Here is a 21,830-nt window from a genome sequence, read left to right on the forward strand (position 1 = left end):
TGGTTACCCCTAATTTTCTTTTTGGATTCCAATAGCCTTTGCCAAAACAGGCTTTTTCCGCATAGTCATAAACTGCGCAAAAATTCTTCTGTATTAGTAGTCACCGTCCTTAAACCGCTATATAGGTGGCCACTTAATAGGGGTTCGACTGTATTTGGTCTGAAATAGGGTCGTAGTTTGGAGAACTGAACCACACACCTCCACCAAAAATTCCGAGGAGTATTCCCCGTGAATCGGCGTTATATGTGGGTTGGGGATACGGATGGTCTTCATCGTAGAGGTAAGGATTTTTCTCTGGGAATTCGGGTTGTGAATTCTTGTTATGGATTCTATTGTAGGGAATTGACCCCAGGTGTTGGTCAGGTGGACGAAACTGTTAAAAGTGGCGAAGGTCGAAGGACCAGGAGCCGATAAGTAGGCTCCTAGAAGGATTTTGAATTAGGTCTTAACCCACATTACATGCCTACATTTCAGTTCAAGATAATGAGTTTCAGGGGTGGGGAGAGTTGTTGTCTGGACTCTTTAGCATCCCCTAAGGAATTCTTTTGGGGAAAATGGCGGGCGAACCGGAGGCGAAGAAGACTCGTTTAGAAATGAGGTAAATAACTTAATTTTTTAATGTAATTTATTGTAGTGATAAAATATCTACCACAATTTTTATTTGGAGTTATTTCAAATTATCCTTTTTGAGATCTCAGTGCATTTCCATGGCGGGAGTACTTATGACCGATCCTACACGTGTGCGAATCCATGCGTTGCCAAGCATCAGAAATTCCGAATGTTTCGCATTTTCTCCTCAAATAGTCAGTCAGAAATCACGCATTACAGTCTGCCTCTCGGAAAAGGTTCGCAGATTTCTTGTTTAGGTGTTAAAATTTTAGTAGTTTTACTGTAAACTGAGATTGACATTAGCTGCATGTGGCCAGTGAGTGATCATGATTGGGTAACATTCTTGCCTTCAATCGCACCAGTCCTTTCTTAGCATACACTGCTTAGCATATAAAGCCGTTGTGAACTTGTGATCGCCCTTTTCACACCCGGCATTTACGCTGCATCATCTTGTTGGTTATTCCTTACTGAAATTTCGGCGTACAACATGAAGTAAGTTGCAAACGTTTTGGAACTTCCCAAGAACTTATCACATGAGAGATGAATGTCACTTCGGTCGTAATTTCTACAAGCTATATATGTTCTGTTTCGATTTCTTGTGGCCGGTATTTTGTACTACCTTGTATGCTACAAAATCTGTTATCGTTTTATTTCCGTTCTTGATGCGTGTAATTGTTCTCCTGTGGCAAATTGTTTTGAAAACGAAAAGATCTGTTCTTAGCTTACTGCATAATCCATTCTCTATCATGGTTTATATATAAACATTACAATAATATTTACAGCGCATGATTGTGAAATTACTTTAATAACTAGTGGAAGTCTGAAAGATTTTCAGTGAAAACAACTAACTATACAGTGTGATTTGAACAAATATATGGCAGTTTACTGAAGCAATATTTAGTTTTTTAAAGCTTATTTTTATTTTTATATTTAATTTACTTTACTTTCCGAATGAAAATATCTAGCCTTGCTGCAGAACACCCAGTCAGCTGATGTGTTAATTGTATTATTCTTGCAAAAAAAAAAAAAGAAAGATTGTTGGATAGAAATCCAATGTTGTGTCATCTAGATTAATCTACCAATTTTCTGTTGTGTGGTACCGTGTTCACACCCCCTCCCCATCAGTTTGGTTTCTTTCGGGGTACTGTAACTGCGAACTGAAATTGTGGTTTGGTTTTATCAACTGAGTTGAAAAGGTATTTTGAATAATTTCCAGACCATTCAAACATGTAACAGTCTGCGTACGTTCTTTCTACATAGAGACATCTCAGAAAGGTACTTTGGAACAAAAATAATAGATTGTTTAAATAGGCACTCTCAATCTCCAAAGAATTAATTAACAAATGCTTCTATAATATATTTTTATTTTTCAGGTTACCATGTTTCCACCAATAATAATTATTTTGTATAGCTCCACTGTTCATTGTATAAACTATCTACAACCCACAATTTGTTGTTACGGTCTGACAGAGGGATAGTGCTTGAGACATCAGCTTTTGTATCTCTTTACAGTTTTCAATTTACATTTAACTGATCAGCTTACTTGGACATAAAGACTAAAATAATGTTGTCAAAATTTATTTTTATTCCGTGCTTTGCTGGCGTTATCGTGAATGGTTTTGTGTTTTCCTCGGTGGCTATGATCATTTTTGAGATTTTAAAGTGATTTTACAGTGTGATTTACAGGTTACCCTTACCATACTTTTCCATTTAAGGTAGATCTTAAAATATCTATTTTTCATTATCATATTGGATAAGTTTTTTTTTTTGTTTTTGCCACAGGGAAGGAATCATTCTTGGAATGGGAAATCCTCTGTTGGATATCTCAGCTACAGTTGACAAAGATTTCCTCGACAAGTAAGTTGATTTCAAATGACATCCAAACTACACCTCAAGCATGTCATGGCGTCACCATTAATTTTTTTCAGGGTGAAGCTAAAGCAAGACGATGAACAACTCTTTTATTAGGTTTTAATTACCTAAAATTGCTTCAAGTGTTTGCAATTAAGAAAGAAATTTTCAGCCAGCAATTTTATAGCTCTCTTTCAGCTGATGAAATTTACCAGTACCAATACTGTCTGTTGGCTTTTTCCTGTCAAAAAGTTGAGTTTATTGTATTTCCAGAAAAGTGCAAGTTGAGGGATACATTGAATACCATGTAGCCTGTGTAAGGGATTTCGAGTGAATAGGGCAAAGAGAGAGAGCCAAGCACATATTGGGGCCCCTAGACTGCACTTGGCTTGCTGTACTTGCCCATTCTCTTCCCATAATTTTACTCCACTTGGGAACCTGTTCACAGGCCCAAGTAATGCTGTGTACTTGCAATGGGAAACAATACCTCTAGAGCACTTACACCCTGTAATTTTTGTAATTGGCAAGAGTCTCCCTCTGAAATCAATAGCCGTCTTACCTGACAAAGAAATGTGCATTTAAAAAAAAATTACATGCATGTTCACTTCAGAGTGAAACAAAGTGTTCATTTTGAATGATGAACACTTTGCTTTTTTTTTATTTTCTTTAACTTGCAGATATGGACTAGATGCTAACAATGCAATTTTAGCAGGAGATGAACACAAACCAATGTGAGCTTTTCATTGTCTTTTGTGTATATACCAGTAATTGCAGTATTTTTGTAACAGCACTACTGCAAAAACGCCTAAGACAAACATCCAGTACAATCCTCTTCAACCGTTTTTCATAAAATGAGACTGTTGTACTGATTAATTGTGATTTGACTAAGTGTTCATTTCTCTTGAACCACCACAAAAAAAAAAAAAAAAAAAAAAAAAAACTTAAATTTAATTTGTTTACCCATGGAGTACCAAAGAGCTCTCTAGGAACTTATTTCAAAGGTGTATGTGCATTCCGGGTCGAGTAATTATTGGAATTTGGAATTGTTGGTTTTTGAGGACAGAGGAAAACCAGAGAACCCTGCAGCAAGGACAAGAACCACTAACAAACTCAACCATCATGTGGCACCGGGAATCAAACCTGGGTCACATTGGTGGGAGGCAAGTGCTCTCACCCCTGCGCCATCCCTGTCCCCCACACTTTCACTTAAATTTCTTGGTTTTCTTTCTTGCAGTATTGAATGCAATTTAGCTTTGTTTTTAATTCAATGGAGTTTGCTCTCTGTTTATGAACAAAAATGTTTGGTTTCCTTTGTAGTGTCAAAACTATTACAGCAATGTTTCACTGGTGAATTCAAGTTTATGAGAAAAGGACTGCCAAATTTTAGCAAAGGCCAGCAAATAAACAGAGGAAACATAACAGGCCAATTGAGGCAAAAAAAAAATCCAGATCCTACCATGACGTAGTTATGCCTCCAGCCCTTAGATTTTCTGTTTTCTTTCAAGTCCCAAAGATTGGCTGACATCAGCACTCTAACACATTCATTATGTGTTTTGCTGACGGGCTAGAACTAATTTCATTATTTCATATATATATGAGGTACCAAACCAGTTTTACTTTTAATAAAGACATCAACTGTTTGAAATCCTGTTTTTTTTACCCCATGAAAATTGCCAAATTTGTGTTCTCAGGTACAAAGAAATGGTGGATAAATTTGATGTGGAGTACATTCCTGGTGGAGCTACACAAAACACTGTGCGCGTCACACAGGTATGTACAGTTTAGGCCTCAGTTGTGCAAAGAGTGGATAATGTTATCCGGCAGATAAATTGTGTTTGATCCACTGGATAGCCATTTATTGGCTGAATAGCATAAAATGTACTCCAACTAATGCATTTGATCTACTGGAAAGCAATTTATTGGCTGGATTACATTGTCCACTCTTTGAACAACTGGGGCCAGGGGTTTTATTAGAAACCTGGACCCAGGTACTCAGGCCCCCATTTACCCTGAACGTGGTGGAGCGATTTGAAGATACTAGTCTGAACAAAACAAATTAAATGTGTGATGCCCATCAATTCACCATTTAGAAGGTTCCCACCTTCCCCAAACATAAATGAAAACCCTGACAATGACAGTTCACAGTTTGATGACATATAAAAATAATGGGAATATATTCTTTGTAATTGGAGGGTGTATTATGAGTGCTGCAATGAGGCAAAGCAAGTTTCACCACGTGCAGAAAATAGATACTCATAAATGGTTACATCGATCCAGCATCTTTGTAATAATGTGGGTTTCAAAAGTGAGGTTATGAAAACATCTTTTGTGTATTAGACTAGTTATGAAATAAATAAACAAAGGAATGATTACAAAGGTTGTCTTGATACTCAAACGGATTCTTTTATTTAAGTGCCTTCAAAAACTATAAAATTAATGGAGAATACTGAGGACAGCATACATCATTGATGATGGGGCTTTCGGGGCTAAAAATTATGAAATTGAAATGTTTTACTGATTTTATCATTGTATTGCAGTGGCTCTTAGGAAAGGATGCCAAATCAACATCCTATATAGGCTGCATCGGTAGGTTTTGTGCACAAGTTTTCTCCTAAAGATACATTTAATGCTGAAATAGCCAGAGGCCAACCAAGCACATTAAGGATTATATAAAACAAAGAACAAATTCTTCCATCTTGTCCCCATACATTTCTTATAAATTACAGTGCAATAACTTCAACCGGGGCCACCCAAGGTTTTTTTAACCAATCAGAAGCTGATTTGTTAACAAAGAATTTCGACTTTGTGGTTTTAAAAGCTAATCAGATTTATTCCTAAATTTAACCTGGCGGTGGGAACAGACATGCCAGATCCTAAAATACATGTATCCTGAAGCGACCGCGATCAAACTTCGGTTGAAATTTATAAACAATGTTTGAAAACCAGAAATGGCCTTTGTTCCAACCAACAAACCTCATGAAAATAGAGAAGCTGAAAAATGTGGATCTAAAAGGAAATCCGCTGACGGCAGAAGGCATTTCGCGCCTTCTTTAGCCGACTCAATTTCTAAGCTAACCAGCAGACAAATTTCTTAGCTACGACCCTGATTAAAGGGATAAACCAGCGGGAAAAAAAATACAGACACTTATGAGCAAAACCAAAAATCACCCTGAAATTTAACATAAGAGGGTTTTGCTCTCGGTCCTTCATTTACTTACCAACATTTTGATTTATTTTAATTTGTTCACAGGCGATGATGAGTTTGGTAAAATTCTCTCTACAAAAGCCACAGAAGCTGGTGTTAGAGTAAATTATTTAATTGATGGCGAGACGCCAACAGGGACTTGTGCTGTGTGCATCACTGGAAAACACAGGTACAAGATTTTACAAATTATGAAAAATTTAAAAACAAATTGCTGTAAATTTGTGCTCAGTACTACAGGCAAACCTCCCGAAGCGACCACCCAGAATGCCAAGATTTAGTGGTCATTTACGGGAGGTGGTTGCTTATGGGAGTCGAGCCAAAGGGGGTCTTTTCCATGAACAAGTTGACACATCTACTTATTCAAACATAATTTACTGCATACATTTTCCCAGTTACAGTACGAGCAGTGGTAGGTTGCCACTAAAATATCCTTGTAAACTCTGAGTAGCGTAGTACATAGAGCGAACATGGAGATCAGACCATGTGTCAAGTGGTCGCTTACAAGAGGTTAAAAACAGCGAAAAATTATGATGCCATCACCTCAAAAAGTGGTTGCGGTTGCTTTTGAGAAGGGGTCGTTTACGAGAGGTTCCAACTATAGGGGTTTGACTGGGAAAAATTTGGTGTATTAGATAGGTGGTCGCTTATGGGAGGTGCTTGCTTACGAGAGGTTGTCGCACATGGAGGTTTGACTGTAATATAAGTTTGAGTCAAAACTGTGGGACAAGAGTCTTTTGGAAGCATCCTTACTGATTAATTTTATAATTTAACTTTAATTTGTAAATGTTTAATGATCTTTGAACAACTGGGTCCAGGTGACAAGCAACAGTTGACACTTTGACCTCCAATAATCATTATTAAAAGTAAAATATTGCTAGGTTTTTAAATAATATGTTGTCTTATCTCCGCTAGTTTTTCTTTAATGGCAGGCATTATTAATATTCTTTGTAGGTCTCTTGTAGCAAATCTTGCCGCAGCAAACTGTTACAGCAAAAAAAACCATTTGGACAAACCAGAAAACTGGGCGTTTGTTGAGAAGGCTCAGTATATTTATATCAGTGTAAGTATTTAACAGTAATTCCATTACAAGGCGACAACCTTGCAAAAGTCTGTAGCTGCCCTCTCAGCTGTCAACAAATTTTTCAAAACTTTATAATTACTAATTTCTGTAAATAATTTACTGATTGAAATAAAGATTTCATTGTTACAAGCCAAAAATGTTTTACAATATATATGCATAGTTATACCAGGATTTCACTGCTTTTCTTTTCCATTAGGTAGGTAGGTAGGTAGGAACTTTATTTCAATTTAGATTATAGAGTAGCAAGATAATGCTAGTATCTCTGAATACAAAGTGTGTAAGAGTAAAGTAAAATAATAAACTAAAAAAAGAAATCTATGCAAAACTATTATATAAGATTGTTGTATGATTATCTAAAAAAATTACATTTACGAACTAACCAACTTAAAGTATTTGCAGTAGCAGCAGTTTGCATTTCATCTGGTGAATTGATCCATTAGAATACTCAGGGACCTAGAAAGCCTCAGAAAGCAAACAGGACATTTTGTTTGTCACCGAGTGACTAGTGTTACTTGGACCTTGTTCATGATTTAGTGCGAAAAGAGCATTTAACTTTCAAGTTATGTTCCAAGTTCAAGTGCTGCTTGCACCAAAAGCATTTCCGTTCAGTTCTGGGTGTACATATGTGTGGGACCGTAAGTTACATTAGTTGCTCTGTATTTAAACAAGAAGTTCCGTTATAAAAGGGCAAGCCCCTCCTTCATTTTACACCTTTTTGGGTGTGAGATGCAAATTTAGACGCTGTTCATTTGTGGCAAGTTGTTGACTCAAGCGTCCTCTGAAAAAAATGCCTCAAATATTATAATATCACTACAGCAATATAAGATGTCAAGTTCTAATACGTTTAACAAGGGTTATTCTGAAAACTAAGCTGATTTTATCGGTAAAAGCTGAAAAAAAAGGCACATGTTCTTTGTCAGTTGTTTATGCTCTGATGGTTGATTGACAACTGAAGGCCAGGCCAGGCCAGGCCACCTTTTATAACGGAACTTCCTGTTTAAAGATCAGCCAACTGGCCAGAGGTATCCTAGATGTAGCACGCGCTCCATTTGTCAGAACCGGCTCGCCAGACCGGTCAGTTCATAAATGGAATTTACCAATTTGAAGGATAAGTGCGTACCATTTTTGGAGTGATTATTTTTCAAGATTTGGCAGCACCATCCCTTCAAAATGACGCATTCAATCAACAGTCTGGCTGACCAGTTCTGGCAAAATGGAAAGCACACTAACGTTCCTGTTTGTTTACCAGTGTTTTGAGCATGCCCCAATTTTGCAGGCAAGGATAGGAATTGCACCTGATCGGAGGCTCATAAATACACTTTGCTTTGTGCTTTGAAAATTACTGAGTTGAGCAGAAGGCTACTCACCACTGCAGGATCCTCAGCTGCTTCAAGAATACGGAATTATTGATCAGAATTTATCTTTTTTTTCAGGGCTTCTTTTTAACAGTGTCTCCAGAATCTATCTTGGCAGTAGGCAAGCATGCTGCTAACACAAACAAGGCAAGTAAAAACACAATGCTGATGTTATGACAACTTATGTTAGAGAGATTGAGAATCATGGTTCAGCAAATGGAAAATGCCAGATGCATTTGTTTTCTTGTAAAAATGAGTGCATTGATGAGAACAGTGCAAAACAATTCTGGCATTCATGCTCATGTAAAACTACTCAATTTTACTGAGTAACCAAAAATAGCAAGCAGCAAATGACGGAAAATCATCGTTACATGGTCACCTCTGCTGTTTCCCGTTTGTTGTAAGTGCGATTTTAAATCTTTCTATTACTTGGGAGGAGACAAGTTTTAAACCAGCTTATTGTGTTCGATGTAGAAAGAATGCACTCCTAATACAGATTGCAGTCAAGATTGTGTGGGACAACTAACATTGATTGCCGTGAATGATATATCTTGGCATCCCCGCAGATTTTGCAGGGGAGGATGACATCATCACCATCTTAACAAAGGAGAGAGAGCCTGGAATCGAGATTGTCAAACGCACTCCCTAACCTTTGATTATTACTAGTTTATTGTAACACTTCAATCATAACAGATTTAAACTGCACAGAGAAACAATGAGAGCTCAATCCCAACAGTAACCATCGCCTAATTACTTGTTACGCTATCAATACCAGATCAAGCATACAGTTGATGAGATTAAAGAAACTGGCCACCACAGATAAAACGTCTTGATATTCAAAGAAATTCTCCTAACTGGTATCATAAAAAATATATTGAGTTCAGTAAGGAGAAGATACAGGCTTTTGTAAATTAACACCAAAGCAAAATTACTTGACACTCAACTGAAAACTGCCCTGAGAAAAATAATCCAGAAAGGTTACTTTACAAAGGTTTGTAAATCATAAGGCTTGTGCACTAATGATGATGACATCATTATTTTTACTTATAGCTTTTCATGATGAATCTGTCAGCACCATTTTTATGCCAATTTTTCAAGAAGCCGATGATGGATGCCATGCCATATGTGGATATCTTATTTGGCAATGAAGATGTAAGTACAAAATCATCCTGCTCCAAGTTTTCCTCGACCAGGCCCCAGTTGTTCAAAAGGCAGATAATTTATTCACTGGATAGTTCGCTATCCGGCAGATAAAACATGTGCAAGATTTTCCCCGATAGTCCTATAATCTGTGAATAGAGTAGAAGCATCTGTCATATTTAAGAATGGCATTGTGTGGAAAACTTGCCAAAAGCATTGGTTGGAGTACATTTGCTGCGCTGGATAGCGACTTATCCAGTGGATAAAGTTATCCGCTCTTTGAACAACCGGGATCAGAACTAGATAATTTCGAATTCCAAGTCTACAGTTCAATATAACAACACATACCATAAAGGGACCATATAGACGAGAAACTAATTTTCTTCATTGTACTAAGTAATTGTCAGGGGTTAACTCTGTGGTGGACTAGAGTAGTAATACTCCTGGTTGCTTCATACTAGCAACAGAAACCCTGGTTAAGCTGTGGCTAAGAGTGCTATCCATTAGTCAGAACTGGTCGGCCAGGTCAGATTGTAAACGGAATATACCAACTTGAAGGATAAGTTTTATCCTCGTCCTTTTATTAAATTCTTCAAAATAGCACGTACCATTTTCGGAGTGATTATTTTTCAAGATTTTGCAGCAGCATCACTTCAAAATGACGTGTTCAGTTTACAGACTGGCTGGTCTGGCCGGCCAGTTTGGATAGTTGGAAAGCGCCCTACGTGAGCTACATAAAACTTTACTTTGTACACTTGTACACAATACCTAAGATGGTGATAGAAACCCCGCTCTGCCCGAGGTAACGAGAAACTCCTTAGTCAAGTTATTTTACTTTGAAGATGAGTTGTGCTCAAAAAGCGAACTGTGGAAACCATTTGAGGGCTCAGTTTACGAGAAAAAAACAGCGGAAAATAGTTGGACTAATTGGAAATTAACGTTAGACATTTGATGAATTAGTCGGTGATATACAATTTGTATTTTTCTTCCATGCAGGAAGCTGGCGTTTTTGCAAAGGAACAGGATTTTGGAGTAAGTGCATGTGCAACATGTAATTTCCGTTGTTCCCTTGCGAGAGAAATTGCGCTGTAGACACCCATCTCTGATTATAGCAAGTTTACTCATATTTTTGTTGTTTTCGATTGAACAGACAGAAGACCTGAAAGAAATTGCACTCAAAATGTCTAAGTTACCTAAAGTCAATGAAAGCCGTCCCCGCACAGTGGTGATAACTCATGGCAAGGAGCCAGCCATCGTTGTGAAAGGTACTTCCAAACTTTTTTTTGCTTGTCCTTGTTCTTTTGTAAGTCCTACTCAAATGGCCTACACGCAAATTCGTCTTTTATTTCCCCTCCGTCGGAAGAGGAAATAGCATGAGGCCACGTCCACACCAATCTGGATTTATTAAAAAAAACCACAGCAACAACAACAACAACAACTATTTCTGTTGATTAGGCTTGGCAGGCCTTACGCACTCCGGATAGCGTTTTCAAAAAGATTCAATTTCGATAGTCAAAAACGCCCTTCTGTTGTAGATAGGTGGCCAAATTAGAGAAAATTAAATGCATTTTCAAAGTTATCCGGATCAGTGTGGACGGGGTGCGAGTTGGGTGGTGAATCGGCTACAACTGAGTTGTTTACAAGTTCCGCGGTGAGTCATCTGTGTAGCAACCGAGACCAACTTGTACCAGGTGCGTACCAAAAGGAATTGCTTTTGGATGCAAGTTGCTCGAAAGTGATACATTGTTGCTCACGTAAGGGATAGCAAGGTAAACAGTACTCAGGGGAACTTGAGTGCGAATTTGATGCAAGCTATCGCAAGCACATACAAACGAATGGAAAAACAAAGGTGCGGGTGTACGTCAACTTGAGGAGACTTGCGTGTCCATTTGGCGAGTTCGGCTCCAAGTCTTTCTAATTACGTTTGGGAGAAGTGAATGTAAAACTATTCGTACCTTTAAAAGGAGGAATTAATTCAGTTAACACGCTAAATCAATTTTCAGTCCTTCGTCTTTCCTTTTTTTATTATGGTCTTGGTTGACCTGTGCATGATCTCTTTGCAGATGGAAAAGTCACAGAGTACCCAATCATCCCAATTAAAGAGGAGGACATAGTGGACACCAATGGCGCGGGAGATGCTTTTGTCGGCGGTAAGTGCCATGACATGCTAATTATTTGTAAAAGCTGCTCTGTTTGTTCCTGAAACGCAATCTTCCAAGTTTTGTATTTCAACCAACGGTTTATGTTTAGATCGTCAGCACTGACCCGTCTTTTTCGGCCGTTCGCCATTCTCGCATCAGCGCCCTATTGTCTTTGAAGGAAAGTCAATTAATGGCTGCTCGAAGACTCGCTGATTTTACACTGCTGTCAAATATCACTTCTCGTCAGGAATCGAAAAAGCGTTTTTTCGTGGTTTGGGGTTTAATTTTTGGGGTCCATCCGTTGTTCGCGTATTTTGTGGCATTTTGTTGCAAAATTTCGGAGTTCTTCATTTCTCATTTTCCATCAAATTGCAGACCTTTTCTTTCAAAAGTAACGATGCATGCAAGCAAGAGCGAATAGCAGAAAGTAGCAGGACATTTTGTGCGGCTGCGCGTTAGTGTTCGCTTCTTCCGCGCTATTGAGACAAAGGGGAACTTTTTGCTGTCCAACCATTCCCCCCCCCCCCACGCCCGCCCCCTTCGTTCCGCGCACCTCCCACATCTAGTTAATATTATTTTAGCAAAATAAGGGCGCGTTCTTTTGGGACTATTCCGGAATAGGAATACTCGGAATGGACGGTATTTGTGTTCTTTTGGGAGCTATTCCGTTTTCGGAATGAACGGAATATCATTCTGTTCATTCTTCTCCCAATAACAGACTGAGCAGAATGGAAGGAATTCGGTTTATTCGGAATAGACAGAATACGCGTTGTTTTGGGAAATTTTTGGCGGGAAATCCTACGCGGCTGCTCGCGTGCAGACATAGTAATTCTCAGGTCACCTCCGCCATGGGTATTCCGTTTCCAGATTTTAAGAGCGTTCTTTTCGAAATTGAAATTCCGTGTATGCTGTTATTCCTAAACCGGGATAAGAATAGTTAGAATAACCCCAAAAGAATGCACCTTAAGTCCTTAAGATTCCATTTCGGATAGTTTTCATTCTTCTATGGTACTTTGTAGTTCTTTCTGAGTGTCTTTGTTGTTGCTGTTGTTTTTTTACAGGATTCATTGCCCAACTTGCCCAAGGAAAGTCTATAGACGAGTGCGTTCGCTGCGGACACTATGCCGCCAACTACATGATCCAGCAGTCGGGTGTCACGCTAACCCAACCACCAAACTTTTCGTAGTGTTGCGTGACCACAAAAGGATTTTACGCTTAGAAAATGAAATTCTCCCTTTCTGAATTGCGGAAATAAATATAGCTTACTTTTTATGTGTCAGTTTTTTTCATTTTTTGCTCAGCCCTATTCGACAGTTTAACGTTAATCAAACAATCTTTCAGAATTGTCACCACCACCTGGCGAGTGAGTTCACTTTTAAAACCTCTTGTAAGAGAACAGGCGCCTGACTACTCAAACATGAGCCTGTTCAGTCTATAAACAGTCAAAATCCCCTCACGTGAAGCTTCAACCTCCTCGGCCTAGCCTCAACCCAAAGTCTTTAAAGTAACTTCCCACCCACCCACTTCGTCGAGCTCTACTTACCACATTTTCCAGTCAACTGTTTTTCAAATAATAATCTGTTCCTTCACTCATTCTAGATTTCCCGACCGTTCTCTCTACTTTCTTCTATTCATTTTGCTCAAGATGGTTAAACTTGGCGAAAAGAGAATAATTTCCATAGGAAAAAAGTCCGAAGCTGTACGCAGTGAAACTTTTGCCTTTCTTTGTCCAACTGCAGATTACCACTGCGTTGCTGCGTACAATATACATTAACATCTTTTAAGTACAGACATCTTGGAAATAACTACCGCATCAGTGACTTGCCCGTGAAATAAAATTGCTCTTACTTAGAAACCCACTCCACTTACATTTCGTTTCCTTTGTGCGGCAAATGAAGGGTGGAGAAAATCTAGAATAGGCATTATTCAGCCCCTGTGGCACGCCCCACACTGATGTACAAACCAGAAAGTCAATTTGAAATATTTCCGCTACTTTAAAGGGGAAGTATCATGGGGTTTTTGACCTCTTTTGTTAAAATGGTGAAATAAGACCTTCACTTTGCTACAAAATAATTCTAGAACAACGAGAGGAGAGAAATCAACTCAATTCTTGAAGGGAACAACTCGTACTCTTTTCTAGCGCATTTTGGAAACAAAAATACGAAAAATTGAAAAACATTAGCCTAAGATTTTTCAAGCTTCAATCCATTCCGACCTACTCTGTCTCTGGCCAGATGCACTAATCGACAGTTTTATTGCACTGGGGTGATAATTTGTAAGAAAACTTGACAATTATTTTTTGTTTTTGTTGTCAGACAAACATTTTTGGATTTTGAAATGACATCAAATTTTCGTGATACTTCCCCTTTAAGTTTCCTGAGGGTGTCCAGTTCTTTTGGTTAGTCTCGAAAGGCGCGCGAGCAACGTTTTCAAAGTTGGCTTTGAAGGAATGGAAACAAGCACTCGGATCACAGAAAATCATCTTTGAACTCCACTCTCGGCAACAGCAATGGTAAACAAACCATAGATTTTATTCCTGCTTTGAGTTTTGCTTTCTTTGGGGAGAATTTGTCGACGCGCGCGCAAGAGTTAACCGCGCGAGCCGTTCCAAAATACGTCATAAAGGAGATAAAATGACAGCACAAAGGAAAACAATTGCGGCAATCTTCAGTTGCAAGCTACCTTCGGTGGAGAGAGGACGTGTTTTATTCTCTTCCGTATGAAATGTTTTCTTGGTACGCATAAAACAGTTAAGTAAGTCAAGAATAAATACACGGTGTAGTGTTCTTGAAGGTAAGAAACCGCCTGAATCGCGCATTAATGCTTTATTTTTCTGCGAAAATACGTTGAAATACTGGTTGTAAAGGGCGCTCTATTCTCACACCAGGTCTCGCCCAATGAAGGGTACAGTCGTGTTGATCTTCATTCTGCTGACCGCGGCGAGCCCTACTGGTCAGTCATTGTCCCAGTCAAGGCATGCTCTGGATAGCAATTCCTGGCATTTGACCCGTCTGAGCTTGCGCAGTGGTAAGTAAGTTTGCCTTGATCTAGCTGGGTATTCAAGTGCCTTCTCATTTTCCTTCTGTCCTTATTTGTCTACGAAGGGTCAGGAAGTGGCAAGCTGACGTGGGGGGGGGGGGGGGTGGGGGAGGCGGTGGTCGGGAAGTGGCAAGCTGAGGTTGCTTTTGTTCGTTTACTTACTTTGTTGTTTTCATATAACAGGTCATTGCTGTGATCCTATGTGAAGATATGGCTGATTCACTTAGTATGAATATTCCCTGCTGTCTCTTTCATGTTTATTCAGTTTGCCCAATTTAATTTTTGCGTGTTTTAAGTATCCCTTAAATGATAAGAATTCAAATTATTGCGAAAAACAAAACATGATCTTAAATTTTCTGGTGTCATTCCATTTGAAGGTTTCATACATCATAATAGATTTCGAATCTAATCTTTGATGACAGAGTTTTCGCCACCATAGTGCCTGGAACGAATCATTCAAATTGGTATCATAACCAGCAGACATCAAAATGCGGGCTGGCGATTTTAAAGCTTTTGAAGCTTATCAGGAAGGCCTTTGTTACAGTTTCCCCACACCTCATTACAATAATCGAAATGAAGTTGAACAAGACCATAATAAACATTGATTAAAATATTAAATGGGATTTGATGTCGTATCGGCTTGATTGCACCAATCTTTAAAGCAATCTTTTTAGAGATATTTTCAATATGACATTCCCAATTCAAAGTTCCCAAGAGATTTTGGCTGATGCTACCTGTTCCACAGCCATGTCATTTATAGTTAGAGAAGGACACTCTGAAACAAAGATTCGATAACTTCTGCCTAGATGCAACTAGCATAAACTCCGTTTTGTCAGGTTGAGGGTAAGCTTGTTGGCTGATAACCAAGTGTACACTTTGCTTTGATCGTAATTAAGACAATCGTTTAAATGGTTAACGTCAGCACTAGCAAACGTCAAGCTGACCAGTATCGTCAGCGTACATCCTGGTCTGGAAAACACGCTAACTCTTCCAAAACCACGCACCGATTATTTGAAGAGAAGTTTCTCATACAGTGTAGCCTGTGCAGCAAGCGTTTCCATTCCTGCGTTTTTCGCTGTTTCTCGCCTCATTTCGCGCGCATTCAAAATACAGAAAGCAGAAAACTCCACGGACACGCTTTCTTCACATGCTACATTCAGTGGAGCTCAGTTGTGGAACAGTTTACCAGTAGAATTGCGCCAAGCGACTTCCTTAAATGATTTTAAGACTAAGTTGAGTCGCCACACGTCCTTTAAGAAAAGCAGCATTTATTGTTTTATTTTTTTTTCTTTTATAATTCTAGTTAGGTAGATAGATAGTTAGTTGATAATGATAATTATGTAGCTGATGGAAATAGCGTGTATAAATAAAGTCATCCTATCCTATCCTTACATTTTTGCCTGACTAGAGAGTCGGGGTCCCCAGCTCTGTCACGTTACTTCGCCGCTATGATCCCCACCAGAAATTTTGAGAAGTATCTACCCCTACCTCCCCCCCCGTCTGTTGCTCCTTTGTGTCATAGTCTCACTTCAGTTAATTGATCTTTCAGGGTCCCTACTGCCGTCGCTTTTAGCCATATTCGGCAGTGTGTTCACATTGTCAATAATTGCAGTGGGCGCCAAAAGTTCCTTTTGGCCCAAGGAGAGAACAACTTGTGCCAAGGCCTCTTGCCTCTTCGCGCCTGCTTACGTCACACCTCTTTACGTACATCGCATCACGCAAGCAAGGATACGATTCACACAACACAGGGTCACGCAAGTTTGTGTAAATACGTGTATTGGACGGCTTGCGCAGAATAGCAGCTCAGATATTGATACACAAGTTGACTTGGAACTGTGGACGAAAAAGCGCGAAAAAATTCGCGAGAAGAGGAAAAATCGGCTGTCGAAAGGACCCAGAATTGACCCTGAAAAGCTAAAGAAAATCAACCATGAATGGGGCCAATTGTATGGCTTTAAGAGCCGTGATCTCTTCCACATTGAAAATGAACTGGATAATATTGTTTGTAAGGTGCCTCGCGCTGATTCAAAGAAAAGCAAAACCATCAAGTTTGACGACTCTGTGAAAGTCATCTACATCACGAAAGCTAACACTGGGCGTCGAATGAGCAGATGGAACGAACCGGGTCATGTATCGAGCCACTCTCCTCCTGAATTCACATCTAAAGGAGACGCCATTGTGTAAACCAACAAAAAAAAAATGACTTTTCAAATCTGTTAGCGCATAATACTTTGAATTTGCCCCAGGACTTGCCTTTACAAAATTTGTATTTAAAACATATGCGAGCGCGCGTACTTAATAGTTCCATTGTAGATATGTTATTAAATTTTTATTCTGGCCGCAAACCTTGACGTTCTGCAGTCCCTTTTTGAAAACTGTTGTAAAAGTGTATTCTGTGACAAAAGAGTAGGAGGGCGAACCTGGCCCAGTTGTTCAAAGCCTGATTAAGCTAATCCTGGATTAACGTGAACTTTGATACGAGTTTAATTACTAATCGGTAAAGATTCGTCCAAAAGATTTTCGTCCCTCAGTTTTGGCTTAGACGTTTCTTTACCTTTAGCTTGAAATTGGGCTTTAAAACCACTTTTAAAGAGCGAGATGAAAACCTCGAGTAACTTTTAATCATAGATTAGCGTTAATCGGCTTTCGAACAACCCGGCCCTGAACAAGAAGAGTGTGCGACAACTGTCGCCGGGTAACGGCAAGCACTTGAGAGACAATGCGGCATGATATGGGCTTCCAGATTACGCATCACACCACAGCACCCTATAATCACTCAAGCTCACGCTACACAGACTACCATCTCCGAAAATGATTGACGTTAATAACGTTTGGGTTCAATTCCCTCCGAGGCCAAATATTTTTCTTTGCCTCGTGCGGTCTCCCATTTCCCTATCACGGCTAACTCTCGGTGGAAAATTCATGCACGGGTTCACTTTAGCACTTTAACTGAGTTTAACCGAATGGACCGCAGAGTTAATTCCGGATGCATCATCTGTGTCATTGATGCTGAAGGCACAACATTTTTTCTACTTTCTCCACACTCGTGAGGACGTCTTCAAAGGCTTTTTATTACCAACAATTTCTACCTCTTCGGAATTGCCCGTGAATGTACAGCTTGTGATAAGAACTGGCTGTCGTCCTTGTTTATACCTACAAAAGACTTACGACACGCCCACCACACGAATAATTCATGTTTCCTGTAAGTCAAAACTGCAACTTAAAATGTGATCAACCAGTCGTCTCGAAGGCGTTTTGTGCTGAGCATATCGCTTGCGGGAAAGGTATGCCTTTTAAGAAATTCGTAACAAAAACTATTTATACTTCCAAGCCATTCAACGCTTATTCTTGAAGATTCAGGGACAAATAGTCGTGAGGAATGGAATTCACTTTTTCGCCTTTTACTTACGATTTTAAGTATACAGTCAACTCCCTTTATTGCGGACACACTTGAGACCTTGAGTTAGTGTCCTTTAAATAGCGAAGTGTCCGCAAGGCGAGAGTTGACTGTAATGAGTACATTGGCAAGAAAGTAGCGAGAGAAGGGGACAGTAACACTTGACATTCATGTCTCAAGATAAAAAACTGTTTTTCCTTACTGTAAATGTATAAGCTGTATTTTATGGCCATTAGCGAAACAACTCATTGAACGCGAGAAACGACCGGTTACCGCTGAAATGGGCAAGACAAACGTTTTGGCTTACCCTTCCTCCCCTCCTTCGAGGGAGAAGGGAGACCAAATTTCTTCAAGTTGTGTGGATACAAACCTGAAGCGAATTTGATTAAGTATTACATATTTAACGTCAACTCTGTGACCTAAGAATGTATTTAGCATGTCCTCAATTAAGGACGGTGCCTACTATTGTTACTGCGCATACGTTCTACGCATCTCGACATACTCGGGTCTCCTATGGGTGGTGCCTACTAATACAGGGATAATTTTGCGCGGTTTAAAACTATACGGAGAAAGCAGAACTTAGCAAGTGCTTTTGGTATCTCAAAAGAAAATTAGGGGTAGCCATGCATTTTTCAGAAATAATTAAGCTTCAATTTAGGAAAAAATCCCGTACATTGTTTTATATTTTGGCGCTTTTTAGAGATATTATTGCTTAATTATCTCTGAAAAATGCGTGGTTACCCCCAATTTTCTTTTTGGATCCCACGAGGCCTTGCTAAGATCTTTTTTTCCCGCATAGTCATAAGCCGCACAAAAATACTTCAGTATTAGTAGGCACCGTCCTTAACAGAGTTTAATATTCCACCCGCAGTTCAAATATGTATTTCATACATTCATACTTATTTATTCATCCTTCACTGGTATTACGATATTACAACATGACCAGCTCCCAGTTGGCTTAAAAGCTCAGTTGGTAGAGCACTGCACCAGTAATGCAGAGGTCGTCAGTTCAAAATTTTTTTCAGGCTTTCTTTTCGTGACTGCTTAAGCTGTGTACTAACTGCGAAGATCTTTCTTCTATTTAAATGATGCTTAACACACTGACACCAAAATAAAGACACTTTTAATGTATATTTTGCTCTTGCCGGTACAAACTTCTTGTCTAAATAATTCTTTCCTAGATTTCTGTGATAAGTGTTTTTTTCTTGGGTGGTTTTGATCCTCCCCAAGCCTTCTCCAGTTCCTCTCTTTGTTTTTGATGTTGTTTATAGTTTACAGACAGTTCACTATGTACAAGTTGTATGCTAAGGACAAGAGAATGCAAAATGTTGGTGTTGGTGTGAACCCAGGCTAACAAAAATTCTGCTTTCTTTTTGGCAAGCCACATCGATTTGTATAAATCTGTGTCTTTTTGCTTCACCACAGAGTTTGCCTTGAGCTTTTCTTTGCTTCCACTGAGAAGTCTACACAGATGAGAGAGAGCACATTCTACAAAGCTTACACTCTGACCTTCACCACCATCATGTCCTTTGATCAATGATACAACATCAAGAAGGGCACGATGAGACAATTCCTCTGAACAATACAAATCCTTATAACGTCGTACAACACTGAGTGAATTATGAACCACTGATTCCACGCTCTCAAACACTGCATTCTCTGACAGAACAGGAGAAAGCTGCAATAAGTTTTCTGCTGCTTGTTCTAAAGAGTCCTCTGGGCATCCATTGTACAGCCTCATGACATAAACATAGGAAAAGAGAACATCGATACAACTGAACTGCACATTAGGATTTGGACTTGAATTTTTCATGACTGAACTCAATGATGGAATTTTCCTTTTGACAGGTGGAATGTTATAACATCTATTTTGTTTCAGAGCTTCAGGTTTTTTGTGAGTTTCCTCTGTAGTACTGCTCTCTTCACTTATGTCCTCTATTTTCCTCCTAAAAATAATACAAAAAAAGAAATGTTTGCCAAAGTGAACATAAGTAGAGATATATAGTGTGCACAAACCAAAATTATTTTTCATGATATCCCTAAGTGACACCAGACCAAAACCCAATGACCCCACCCACATCCCACATTTCAAACCAAAATGTCACAAGCCACACCCAGTTTCTAGTCAATAATTCCCTTGACCAAGGGAGAACCCTCCAACCTCCTTCCCCCCCCCCCACCCCTCCCTACCAGGATGCCATTCTCCAGCTGGCTGCTCTTGCTGGAAACGAAAAATCCAGACTAAAATAATGTTTAAGATCTTAACGCGGCTTAACTAGGGAATACCCCGCCACTCCAAAAGTAATCCTGAAAAGAGTGGCTACGTGGCTACGAAGCTACGCGTACGAGCCGAAACAAACGCTCTACACATGAATATACCTCGCTCTTTAATCCAGGAGCCGAAACCACGTAGCTGCATAGCAGAGGTCACGTAGCTATGTAGCCACGTAGCCGAAGCCACGTAGCTGCGTAGCCACGTAGCCGCGTAGCCACGTAGCTGCGTAGCCACGTAGCAGCGTAGCCACGTAGCCGTGTAGCCACGTAGCCGCGTAGCCACGTAGCTGTGTAGCCACGTAGCTGCGTAGCCACGTAGCAGCGTAGCCGCGTAGCTGCGTAGCCACGAAGCTACGTGAGGGAGAGGGGGTGGTATTTACTACTGTTTCTGCGTAGCCGCGTATCCACTCGTTTCAGGATCACTTTTGGAGTGGCGGGGTATTCCCTAGTTACTCCCTTAACGCAAATTTACCTGCTTTTACTATCATCCCTTGAACTCCACCAAGGAACCCAAATGTCAATGACGTTGGAAATTGCTCCACTTTCCACAGCAGATTCGAAATCTCTCCGCTCTCTGTCTGTCAGGGCTGACCAAACAGCTTCAGGATCCGCGCTGTTGATGTCGATCTCATCGAGGCGTTCTTCTAGATCTTCAATTTCCAAATCGTTTTGAGCCTGTCTGTCCTGCTCCTCAAGCTTCGTCAACATTTCAAGCATTTTACGCTTGCTTTCATCACTTCCTTTCCTTTCATTCATCGCTTCCATGACGCACTCTTTGTAAAATAGCTCCGAACATTGCATGTGTTTCTCGGTCTTATAACACGCACTGGAGCAGTAACGGATATTACAACGAGGACAGGTGTACTTGGCAGTTTTTTTCGCGCAAAATGCGCAAGAGGAGTTTGCCTGACGAGCTGAAAGAACGTCCGCAAAACGCACATGCACTCTGTCCCCTTTGTCCGCCATGTTGGTTTTCTCGGGACTCGTTCCCATTCTTTTTCGGTACCATGGAGTGTCGTCCCACTCGCACAGCGGTGGTCTCCGAGAGAGCAGGCACGGAGGAGCGTGAGGGACTCTGGGAAAAGGCGCGATCTCCGTTGTGATGACTTGGAAATGTACTTTAGTTTTATTTAGTAAGGTTTTTTACACTTTCATACACTTCATAGGTCAGTATCGATATCTTGAGTGTTTGCATGAACAGCCACTTCTTGCTTGTTGAACTTCAACCGTAGCACATATGAAGGTCTATGAAGCTTGAGCGTTGTTGACACGCCGATACGGTAGTCTGAAATGTCAGCTGTCTCCTCCCCCTAACCCGCAGGGGGCGCGGGAGAGAGAGAGACGTCTGAATTCTGAGCGTTATAATGCCGTCCGGTGACGTCACGTACTTTTGCGAATATATATGGTAGGTAGTCTCTCTCTCCCGCGCCCCCATTCAGCCGCCTGGTCCTCCTAGCCGCTGGAGGCTGGGCACGAGGACCAAGTGCCAAGTGCCAATCAAATCCTGTGTCCCCAGAGCCTCCTTTCCCTCGTGGGAAGGCCCCGCCGGCTAAGAGGGACAGGAGGCTCTGGGAACGAGAATGCCGCGCCCCCTACGGGTTAGGGGGAGGAGACGGCTGACATTTCAGACTATATTCAGTTCCTACCGTGTACTTTGCCGTTACAATTTCTCATGTATTGCTACTTTCCTTAATAAACGGATCAAAAAATAAAAAATACATTTTGGTATTTTGGTCCA

The 21,830-nt window shown here is 40.2% G+C and overlaps 3 protein-coding genes across 4 annotated transcripts; 2 read left to right on the forward strand and 1 right to left on the reverse strand.

Annotated features, from left to right (window-relative positions):
• Positions 1–520: 520 nt before the first annotated feature.
• Positions 521–12,654, forward strand: LOC146470226 (uncharacterized). Of its 2 annotated transcripts, none has more exons than XM_085122300.1 (13): positions 521–598; positions 2,392–2,466; positions 3,138–3,191; positions 4,152–4,230; positions 4,998–5,046; positions 5,711–5,834; positions 6,617–6,725; positions 8,180–8,248; positions 9,152–9,253; positions 10,238–10,273; positions 10,392–10,506; positions 11,305–11,391; positions 12,444–12,654. In XM_085122300.1, the coding sequence occupies exons 1-13, from the start codon at positions 555–557 to the stop codon at positions 12,566–12,568; spliced, it is 1,068 nt and encodes a 355-aa protein (XP_084978426.1). In that variant the 5' UTR covers positions 521–554; the 3' UTR covers positions 12,569–12,654. The 2 variants fall into 2 exon arrangements, with proteins under 2 accessions (XP_084978426.1, XP_084978427.1); XM_085122301.1 differs by lacking the exon at positions 521–598 and adding an exon at positions 998–1,101.
• A 1,330-nt stretch (positions 12,655–13,984) lies between these two features.
• LOC146470227 (uncharacterized) lies at positions 13,985–16,766 on the forward strand. Its single transcript, XM_085122318.1, has 3 exons — positions 13,985–14,175; positions 14,270–14,409; positions 15,971–16,766. Exons 2-3 carry the CDS (start codon positions 14,280–14,282, stop codon positions 16,603–16,605), a joined length of 765 nt encoding a protein of 254 aa, XP_084978444.1. The 5' UTR covers positions 13,985–14,175; positions 14,270–14,279; the 3' UTR covers positions 16,606–16,766.
• A 2,160-nt stretch (positions 16,767–18,926) lies between these two features.
• Positions 18,927–21,177, reverse strand: LOC146470228 (zinc finger HIT domain-containing protein 2-like). The gene is made up of 2 exons (XM_085122286.1): positions 20,565–21,177; positions 18,927–19,764 (listed from the first exon to the last, which is right to left on the reverse strand). The coding sequence occupies exons 1-2, from the start codon at positions 21,083–21,085 to the stop codon at positions 18,996–18,998; spliced, it is 1,290 nt and encodes a 429-aa protein (XP_084978412.1). The 5' UTR covers positions 21,086–21,177; the 3' UTR covers positions 18,927–18,995.
• Positions 21,178–21,830: the final 653 nt, after the last annotated feature.

The sequence above is a fragment of the Pavona decussata genome, unplaced genomic scaffold, assembly GCF_977016875.1.
Source record: "Pavona decussata unplaced genomic scaffold, jaPavDecu1.1 SCAFFOLD_114, whole genome shotgun sequence".
Lineage (NCBI taxonomy): Eukaryota > Metazoa > Cnidaria > Anthozoa > Scleractinia > Agariciidae > Pavona > Pavona decussata.

Bases quoted from the DNA above. Each gene is read 5' to 3' on its own strand.
- LOC146470227 (XM_085122318.1), top strand. From the start codon at position 14,280: ATGAAGGGTACAGTCGTGTTGATCTTCATTCTGCTGACCGCGGCGAGC. The intron at 14,410-15,970 runs GTAAGTAAGTTT...TTGATCTTTCAG, and splicing joins CCGTCTGAGCTTGCGCAGTG to GGTCCCTACTGCCGTCGCTT.
- LOC146470226 (XM_085122300.1), top strand. From the start codon at position 555: ATGGCGGGCGAACCGGAGGCGAAGAAGACTCGTTTAGAAATGAG. The intron at 2,467-3,137 runs GTAAGTTGATTT...TTTAACTTGCAG, and splicing joins GACAAAGATTTCCTCGACAA to ATATGGACTAGATGCTAACA. The intron at 8,249-9,151 runs GCAAGTAAAAAC...TTTTACTTATAG, and splicing joins ATGCTGCTAACACAAACAAG to CTTTTCATGATGAATCTGTC.
- LOC146470228 (XM_085122286.1), bottom strand. From the start codon at position 21,085: ATGGGAACGAGTCCCGAGAAAACCAACATGGCGGACAAAGGGGACAGA. The intron at 19,765-20,564 runs GTAAATTTGCGT...TATTATTTTTAG, and splicing joins AGGGATGATAGTAAAAGCAG to GAGGAAAATAGAGGACATAA.